Source organism: Siphateles boraxobius, unplaced genomic scaffold, assembly GCF_051911475.1.
Source record: "Siphateles boraxobius isolate OS27281-9 unplaced genomic scaffold, OSU_SipBor_1 86, whole genome shotgun sequence".
Taxonomy (NCBI): Eukaryota; Metazoa; Chordata; class Actinopteri; order Cypriniformes; family Leuciscidae; genus Siphateles; species Siphateles boraxobius.
Genome location: NW_027509215.1, coordinates 5,505,033 through 5,515,462, shown reverse-complemented (window position 1 = coordinate 5,515,462; position 10,430 = coordinate 5,505,033). Strand labels below are relative to the sequence as shown.

Sequence of the window (10,430 nt, the reverse complement as noted above, 5' to 3'; positions counted from 1 at the left end):
ACTGCTGCTGAGCCTCCTATAACGGAAATAGAAAGTTCCTCAGAAGTCCTGTTTTAAACAGTGTAAGCACATTTTGACTTCTCATTTAAAGCTGCAGTAGGGAGTTTTGAGAAAATGTTGACTTAGCCTGAAAATTTGAAGAAGCACAACTTACAGGTCCAACCCCCTTGCTCTCTGCTGCGCTACAGCCCTCCCTCCACAGCTCCTCCCCCACAGCTCCTCCCTCCACAGCTCCTCCCTCCACAGCTCCTCCCTCCACAGCTCCTCCCTCCACAGCTCCTCCCCCACATCTCCTCCCTCCACAGCTCCTCCTCCACAGCTCCTCCCTCCACAGCTCCTCCCCCACAGCTCCTCCCTCCACAGCTCCTCCCTCCACAGCTCCTCCCTCCACAGCTCCTCCCCCACAGCTCCTCCCTCCACAGCTCCTCCCTCCACAGCTCCTCCCTCCACAGCTCCTCCTCCACAGCTCCTCCCCTACAGCTCCTCCCTCCACAGCTCCTCCCTCCACAGCTCCTCCCTCCACAGCTCCTCCCCCACAGCTCCTCCCTCCACAGCTCCTCCCTCCACAGCTCCTCCCCCACAGCTCCTCCCTCCACAGCTCCTCCCTCCACAGCTCCTCCTCCACAGCTCCTCCCCCACAGCTCCTCCCCCACAGCTCCTCCCTCCACAGCTCCTCCCTCCACAGCTCCTCCTCCACAGCTCCTCCCCCACAGCTCCTCCCCCACAGCTCCTCCCTCCACAGCTCCTCCCTCCACAGCTCCTCCCTCCACAGCTCCTCCCCCACAGCTCCTCCCTCCACAGCTCCTCCCTCCACAGCTCCTCCCTCCACAGCCCTCCCTCCACAGCTCCTCCTCCACAGCTCCTCCCCCACAGCTCCTCCCTCCACAGCTCCTCCCTCCACAGCTCCTCCTCCACAGCTCCTCCCCTACAGCTCCTCCCTCCACAGCTCCTCCCTCCACAGCTCCTCCCTCCACAGCTCCTCCCCCACAGCTCCTCCCTCCACAGCTCCTCCCTCCACAGCTCCTCCCTCCACAGCTCCTCCTCCACAGCTCCTCCCTCCACAGCTCCTCCCTCCACAGCTCCTCCTCCACAGCTCCTCCCTCCACAGCTCCTCCTCCACAGCAGAGCCTGCCGTGAACGCGCAGGCTAGTAAGCAGGACCACCGATGACGGCGGATTATAACAGTTATGGAACATTCATTAATAGGGACGAAACATCAACAATATGCTTTACATTGACTATGGCCTGCCCATACTTTGACTACAAACTTAGTCCTCAAATCATTATGTATTTTGCAATACATGTAACTTTATAAGGTTGCTCTCTTTCTATAAGTTATAGCTACTAAGATAACGTTAAAGGATTAGTTCACTTTAAAAAAAAACTTTTGCTGATAATTTACTCACCCCTATGTCATCCAAGATGTCCATGTCTTTCTTTCTTCAGTCGAAAAGAAATTAAGTTTTTTGATGAAAACATTCCAGGCTTTTTCTCCATATAATGGACTTCAATAGGACACAAACGTTTCGAGGACCAAATGACAGTTTCAGCGCAGCTTCAAAGGGTTTTAAACGATAACAGACGATGAATAAGGGTCTTACCTAGTGAAACGATCGGTCATTTAAAAAATAAATAAAAAACTTTAAGTTTTATAAGCACAAATGCTCGCCTTGCTCTGTTCTGTGATGCACGTTCGTTATCCTGTTCGAACTCGTTCATCCAAATGAACAAATCTTTTTTCGAGTCATTCGTTCGTTGAATGAACGAAATGACTCGAAAAAAGATTCGTTCATTTGGATTAACAAGTTTGAACAGGAGAGTCACGAACGACGGTACGCGCTCGCGCTGTGCAAGAGAGGGGTGATCAGCGCGTACACGAGCGTGATTGACACTGCTAAGACATTCCTCCTGGCTCTGATTGGTTGTTTCTGACCGGGAGCGGTGTATTTCTGCAAATGGCAATAGGACACAGGGAGGAGCCAGAGGAGCTTGATTTTTTTCACAGATTATCTGTCTCATATTCTACTTTCTCGACATAATGAGAGTTTTAACAAATATTTGTTTACAAAAGCTACCTACTGGAGCTTTAACAGACATATCTCCATCTCATTAATATATCCTGGAACATAAGGGTATGTCTGTTTGTGTGTTACTCAACATAGATATAAACACTAGATGTCGCCTTGGCTACGGCAGTTCATTGGAACGAATGCGTCAATAGAGCAGCCATCTTGAAACAGCGGAGCCCCTCATCAGCATCACTGTAGGAAAAGGTCTAACGGAAATAAAATCACCATAAATCGTCATGAATGCGATTTTCTAGTTGTTTTGGTTCGTTCCAACGGTCAGACGTATTTATTATAGAGTAAAGAGAAATTTTACAAAATTTACAAAATTTCACAATCTTGTGAAATGTAATCCCTTGCTGTCTGGTTTTTAGATTTTGTTCTCGTGAACATCCATACGCAGCACAAAAGTCCGGCATCATCCATGAATTCAGTGTTACCTAGCTACTTCCTATGACAAGACCCCTGTTCCAAGATGGCTGCGGTTTTGACGCATGCTTAGAACCCCATGGTGACATCTAGTGTTTATATCTATGGTTACTCAAGAGGTTTTTTTCAACTTTAAAGACATCTATATAAAAAGTTGCAATCTGCACCACATGCTGTGGAGTCTCCTAACAAATGATTCTAGATCTTTTCTCAGATCTAATTTCACTTTTCTAGGCCTTTTTTCATTCCACAATGCTAAAACAAATTCAGACATTCTGTAGCTGATGCTTCAAAGCAGTTGATCTCAGTTCAATGACAAAATTTTGTTTGTATTGACCGTGTTTCCACCTTATAGTCCATTAGTCTTCAACATATTTAAAGATACGTTAATGGCCAATTACAGCCATTTTTTCATACTGAATTATTGATCCATATGTATGTATAAAAAATATATGTATGTAGGCTATATATATACGTGTGTCACCTGACCTTCATTTTGAACTTTAAAAGTCAGTGACTCACAACCCTGTCTCTTACCAACCCAGACACTTCCAATAAAAAAAAACTTTGTTAATGTACAATAACAATTTTATTTTGCAATTGTAATTGGACATTAATATTAAATGTTATGAAACTTCATACTGTACATAAATTGTGTACAAAATAACAATTCTGTCATTAGTTTTACAAGTTTTGTTTGAGAAAAATATGAGTGAAAATCTTCTCCTATGCAAATGAGACAAAATATTGTAGTGTTTAAATCACATTTAACCTGGAACACTCCTTTAATCTCTCCAAGAGAGAGACATGATTATATAAATCCAATTAATATTATGAGCTGTATAATTGCAAAAAGAAGTCAGAACACAGTTAATTAAACAAACACTTTAATGACAATCAAGCAACTACAACAATATAATTATCACTCATACTATTGACTTACATTTTATGCTTGTGCATGGCTTAGATATATTGATTAACACAGCATCTACTGTTTGCAGCCACATTTTTACATATATTCATCCGCAGTTATGAACAAAGTTGATAGCAAAGTTAACAAAGTTGTCTCCCTTGTGAGGATTTACACACAATTGAATAAATTGTATTGTCTGTTTCAGTAGGAAATGAGGTTTTTTGGTGTTGTCCTATTGTACTGTAGGTGGTGCTGGGGGGATTTTCTGTTTGCACCTGTGTCCGTATCTGTGAAATATAAAGATGTACAGTAAATACAAATTAAGCAGGCCTACATATATTTTCCATCTATCTATCTATCTATCTATCTATCTATCTATCTATCTATCTATCTATCTATCTATCTATCTATCTATCTATCTATCTATCTATCTATCAATCAGCAAGGCTTTGTATGAAAGTGTCTGCACAATGAGGAAAGTAAATGTCGTCTTCTCTTTCTTACCTCAGGACTAAGCATGTTCTGACTGGTATTGTGAGTATGTTTGTGCTCTCCTGTAAACCCATACACAGTTAGAGGATTCGCTGATTTCTCCAACATCTCCAGGGGTCTTGGCTCTTTAATCTTTGGCTGCAGAACAATCCAATCACACAGTCAAAAATCCTTCTGTACATTCCCATTTACAATATGGATAGTATTATGTGGACACTGAAGAGGTTTGATGTATTTCCAATAATTCTACAGCATAAATCGACATTCTAGAGAAGTATGTATTATTTTATTATTTTATACTATTATGTCTACATCAATATGCTAGTATAATACTGATTATATATATTTTCTTCTAGGAACAGACTCAACACCGTGAGTATAGGGGAAACAACTTGTCCTTCGTTTTATTACTTTTCAGCATCAGTCAAACATGCAACCTGGAGCGCCCTCCAGTGTCAACAGGCAAGAATAAATTAACCAAAAAACATCACATTATGAATAAGGATCCATTAATTCATTGAGGAATTAAGAGCATTTATTATCTAAGATGACAAAATATAACCTTACCTTACCTGAACTTGTGCATAGATTGTTTGATCATTCTCTTCTTGGGCCCCTAAGAGATTGAGAATAGCATTATTTTAAAGAATCAACTGACCATTATAGTCACCACAGAAAGTGTAAGTGTGACTATTTGTGTGTGTTTTTTGCTTTTTCTTCAAGCAGCGACTTAAGTACCTAGAATATATCGAGGATACAGTCCTTTTTATTTCATTAAGATACAAATACCTTTTTTAAGCTTCTTGTAAGAGCAGCATATTACAGAAACTGCTGCAAAAACCAACAGTGGAACAACAGCGATGATCGAGAGCCAATGGAGAGGAAAAGAACTGTTGCTTTCTTTGGGATTCTCTGCTGAAATGCAAGACATCACATTAACAACTACAGCCATCAGAACACTCATACTTATTGAATTAAAGATAGGCCTACTTTTTAGTAATGAGAATACATTTTAAAGAAAATAATTATAGCTGATGTAAGTTATTTACTTGAGGTGAGCTCATGAGGTGTACAAAGTTGGTTAATCTCTATGGTGTCATTCTTCCAGCTGACTGGGTTGCTATAGTTACAAACAACTATGTTCTCTACACAATGCAGGGTTAGTGTCTGCATTTCAGATGATGTCACTTGCTCTCGACTACAGTTGTTGCTGTGGTATGTGGTGCTGAGTGTAAGGACGTGACCACTACACGAGACATTCACAATACAGGAGTTAACACTGATCATGGTGGCGTTCCAGTTCAGGACAGGAGAATCCACTGAATCTGAAACACATATTTAAGAAAACTTTGCATCAAGATATGGGTTAAACGACTTTTCAGTGAGCATGTTCTAGCTATGCAATGCAACAAAGACAATTATTCTGGTGCTTTTCTACTCCCTTGATGTTGAGTGAGAAGACTTTCTAACTTGGATTCTTTTTAGATGAAGTGAGCTATATTTATAACTATATATATATAACTATATAACTATATATATATATATATATATATATATATATATATATATATATATATATATATATATATATATATATATATATATTGATCCAGAAGAATAAACATTTTAAACGCAAAAATAAATAAAAAATCAAATTGACTTCTGCTCGTCACAACAGAACTACCACTGCATCACATCAATTTTTTTTTGGAAGTTAGCCTCATTTTAGTTAATGTAAAAAATTGTATTTGCTTCCATTTCCATGTAATAATAATAATATTTGCCACTGCAGATTTACTTGAGAAAAGAAAAAAAATACATTGTAAACTTTTACTCCATAAGTATATGCACAAATAACAACATCCTCCATATACTGTTTCTGCTACATCCATAACGCATAGTCTCTTGATATTCTGATCTGAAAAATTGTCTGACAATTACCTATAACTGATACATTGTGTTCAGCAACAGTTGTTTCTTTTTGTCCTATTGTTTTTGCTTTGTAGAGTCCACTGTCGGTCTTCTGCATGTTCTTCAGTGTTAGAGAGAAGGTTTCAGTGTTAAAATCCACTCTGTCCTTATATAAACTGTGAGGTGTTAAATCTCCATTTGAAAATCTGACTACATTGTTTGATTTATCATTTATCCAGAGAAATCTGTTAAAGTCTGGCAGTGTTTTATTTTTTATGTCCAGTTTAACAGCGTGCCCCGTCTGTACAAACACGTGATTTCTGGATGCTGAGGAGAGAAACAAGAAGAGAAGTTATTTTCAAAAAATCTGTCATGCCTTGGTTTAAATTTTAACTGCTTTTAACCTTTAAATGAATTTATTTAGATTTGGGAGCAGACGTCACAGTTACATCATTGCAGCTGCACACACGTTGTGGTGGCAGAAATAAGGTAAAGTTGAGGAAAACAAACGAAATCCATGGAACAAGACAAAAATGTCTTGTTGTAGATTTGCATGTCAGAATCGGACTGAAAAAAAGCACCCTTTGAAGCAAAACACAGATGGATGTGAGCCAATAAACAGACAGCCCTTACAAAAAAGAAGTTTATTCAAGTGTGTAAATGCTTCTTTTAAAGAAAAAAAAAGACTTTTTTTTCTTACTTCTACTTCTCAGAATGCTTCAAATTACACTTATACTTATACTTGACCTATACTGACAGAAAAAGTATTTGGCTTATACAGTACTTGTACTCAATCTTTTGATCAAGATATACTTAAAAGTATAATCAAGTATATCCCAAATAATAGTTTTGTTATAATTGATTTATAAAGAAAACAGATATGTTCCTAATTCTGAAAATGTGCATTTCACTGGTAGTGTACATGGGAATTTACTTCAAATCTACTTAAAGCATATATAGTTAAAGGTATTAATTTCAAGTATACAAATAAATAGCTAAATAGGAACATAGTAGTATAAGCTACTTGTAAAGTGCAAAAATAATATACAAATAGTAAACTATCCCCCGGTTTCACAGACAAGGCTAAAGCCTTTAGCCCCAGACTAAAATGCATGTTAGAGCTGTTTTAACTGAAAGCAACTTGCACTGATATATCTTAAAATACGTCAATGCAGTGTGTTGTTGTTGGTGGCCTTTTCTAAGGCATGTTTATCCTAATTAAACTATAATCCTGGCTTAATCTAAACCCTGTTTGTGAAACCAGGCCTATAAGTATGAAGTATACTTGCAGTATAAAACAATTAAGGAGACTCACTTGTAAGTTGCAGTACAAAAAAAACGTAGTTGTAAACAATTGTGTACTAAAAGTTTACAACTTTTACACTTAAAGTATAATTTTTAAACTAAAATGTGGACCACTTTAGTCCCAAGAAGTATTGAAGTAGTACACTTATAAGTATACTACTAGTACATTGATATTAGTATACTTACTACATAAAGTATTCTTAAAAATATTCTAAACACTTGAAGGATACTTTTTTTGTGGTTTTTCTTTTCAGAATTGTGAGAGATAAAATTTACTCTTATTCCATGACTTCCATAGACCACTACCATCGACCACTACTATCGACCACTACTAATCGACCACTACTAATTGGCCAATACTTCCATAGACCACTACTATCCGAACTGTCATCGAACTGCCACTAGGTAGGCTCCACCCAAATGGTCTATGTATTTATTGTGCATAATATTTCCACTTGGCGGAGCTGTTATCTTAGTTTCAATATGGAGCTTTTTTTTAATATATATATATATATATATATATATATAAAGGTTCCGGAAGAGAATTTAAATAGAATGATTATTTTTGGTTACCCAAAGAACCTTTCAGTGAACAGTTTTTAAATCATTTTTTGTCTTAGTGTAAAGAACACTTAATAACCTAAAGGAACCTTTACCACTATAATGAACCTTTTGAACAATGAAAATGTTCTGTAGATGTTAAAGGTTCTTCATCTAACCATCAATACCAATAAAGAACCTTTATTTTTAAGAGTGTGACTGGAGAAATGGCACTAACCATAAAAAGAATGCCCATTAATTACAAAATAAAAAATTATGTGAATGTGGCATTTGAACAAATTCAACGTAAATCCGTCACTTTTATTACCAAGTAATAGCCAGCCAAGATAGTAATTTCTTTCCCTTTCATTAACAGCTTCGTAGAGATCTTACATTTTTTTCAATTGTTTATTTGAACAGGAAGTGTCTACTCTTACAGAAGCAGCTGTTTTCTCGGATCGGATGAATTTGTGCTCTCACCAAGTGTTTAGGTTTTTTCGGCACAATTTTTATGTTAGTGCACGGTATTCTAAAGAGGTCGCGAAAAAAGATAACACAGATAGTTACAATATGTAAAGCCTTGAATGTTTTTACTGTCATGAGTTTAGGCACCTCATTGCAGCTTGTCCTGCTTTGAAACGGAAGTCTAGCAGAAAGGTAACTCTTCAAAGAGTGTGGCCTAGTTGAGTCGCATGTGTTCAACAGAATGTGCATCTTTTTGCACTTTAGCCAAACTCCACTAAAGAATTTTTTTCCTTTGTTTCTGGTTTTCAATATTTTCTTGTTAATAAATCCACTTTTGTTTGACACCATACATAACATTGTGAGTAAGCGCACAATGCAATGGATGTCATGTGAACTCTAAATCAGTTTAAAGGAGAATTTCCGGAATTTTTTGAATGTTTGAATATCGTATACAAACAACACCCATTCCTTAAAATAAGAATACTGAAATGTATTGCATATAACAATATAATAATTAACCATTGATCATGTGAGCAGCTTTTCATACCTGTGCTGGAGATCAGAATTGTCATGAATAGCGTTAAAAGGTGTATAAATTCCATTGCACAGATGGTGTCGATCCAGCCGGGGTGATATACTGTAACACCTACTTGTCAAGAAGAAGTTGATCGTTTTGTCTGAAACACTCAGTGAACCTTATTTAAGTGGTCTAGTCAAAAATGCATATTACCGCATATTGCAAAAACTAAATGTAATGTCGCATACTGTATCTCTGTTGTTCTGCTCTCCGTCACTGTCTAATAGCCTGTCCTTGCATCTGTGAAACTGAACTCAAACTGCCCAGAGTGATGATACTGTAGCATGACACAAGCCCCTTCAAGACATCAACAAAGGAAGATCTTACTGCCTTTGGTTACTAACCTCTTTTTTATAAACCACTAGCCCTTCGCAGTGTGTGTGTGTGTGTTTGCAGACCAAAGTAGGCTGCACTTGTTAACCTATCAGATTATTTTCAGAAGCCATCAAAGTTACATCTCACCTCATAATCTCATGTTTGATGTAAATTTCATCGAACATTTCATCGAACATAAACATAAACAAGTCCAATCAACTGACAAAACAAACCATGTATGATTATCACAAAGTCAACAGGGAAGTACAAGTTGTTCTCCAAAAAAACCTTAGGGGAATTTGATTTAGGAGGTCATGTATTTTTTTAGTACATCAGCTCATTTAACCTTAATGTCTCTCGTGTTTTTCACATAAATCACAAATGTGGGATATACATAGGCCAACATTTAAGGAATTTAACTTTGAACAGAGAATACATTTGTAAAGCTCATGATTTCTCAACACATGCAAAAATTGTCTCATAAACCAGACTTAAAAGAGTCTGGGTTGTTTTTTCTTCTGCAGTGCCAGTAAGTATTCTTTTATCTTCAACTTTGCCTTTCATCGTGGGCTGTTTAGCTTAAAGACAGAGCGAGAGAGAGGTGAGAGAGATGTAGGTGATACAGATCAGATAACTGAAGCTGAAGCCCACATATCCTTCCTCTTTCAGAGAGGACATATGCTGCTGTAGGGAGTGCTGTTTAAAAACTCCTGTTATAGATCATGTTATTTTATTTTAAGCAATGGTCAGTGCACAGCTGTGGCCTTTTTCTTTTGCCTCACAATATTTTCTGTATTTATACTTTTATATTTTTTTATTTTATAGGGGTCTTTTTTAGGCTCACTAGTGGGTGTTGTGCTCCCACGTGACATCTTTTGAAAAAGACATATTTTGTCTTGTGATCTGAGCTTCTCCTTATTTGGACATTCTCTAGCTTACCTCCACCTTATGATCTGCAGTTAAAGGTGCCTTAGTCCTCCTTACTGGCTGGAGTTAAAGGTGCAGTATGTTAGATTTTTTTTTTTTTGTTTCTTTTTACTGTACTTAAGCACAAACAAATCATAATATGTTTGCAGAGATTTAGGAAACATGCTAAGTTCACATACTTGTTTCTCAAAAAAAGAGGAATGACCTCAATTGAAAATGATTGGGAATTATGATTTTAATTTTTTTATAAATAAATCCAATAAATCAAAAAAATGTTACATAAATGAAGGCCTGGTACTAGAGCACAAATGCAATGTGAAACGGACATGATCACACAAACATGTCCGCACAAACAAGACTCTTCAAAAGATCTCAAACAACAACAAAAAATTTTAAACTTTGACAAAAAATACTGACTTAATGTATTTTCTGATGTTTAAATATATTAACAAACAGTGTTGTGCAAGTTACTTCCAAACTGAAATACATT

General features: G+C 37.4%; 1 protein-coding gene across 4 annotated transcripts; it reads right to left on the bottom strand.

Annotated features, from left to right (window-relative positions):
* Positions 1–3,365: 3,365 nt before the first annotated feature.
* LOC143731182 (CD48 antigen-like) lies at positions 3,366–9,106 on the bottom strand. Of its 4 annotated transcripts, XM_077221846.1 has the most exons (8): positions 8,887–9,106; positions 8,669–8,767; positions 5,842–6,138; positions 4,950–5,225; positions 4,690–4,815; positions 4,473–4,516; positions 3,913–4,038; positions 3,366–3,695 (listed from the first exon to the last, which is right to left on the bottom strand). In XM_077221846.1, exons 2-8 carry the CDS (start codon positions 8,721–8,723, stop codon positions 3,549–3,551), a joined length of 1,071 nt encoding a protein of 356 aa, XP_077077961.1. In that variant the 5' UTR covers positions 8,724–8,767; positions 8,887–9,106; the 3' UTR covers positions 3,366–3,548. The 4 variants fall into 4 exon arrangements, with proteins under 4 accessions (XP_077077961.1, XP_077077960.1, XP_077077962.1 ...); XM_077221845.1 differs by lacking the exon at positions 8,887–9,106 and having other exon boundaries at positions 8,669–8,820; XM_077221847.1 differs by lacking the exon at positions 8,887–9,106 and having other exon boundaries at positions 4,690–4,812; positions 8,669–8,820.
* Between the last annotated feature and the right edge of the window lie 1,324 nt (positions 9,107–10,430).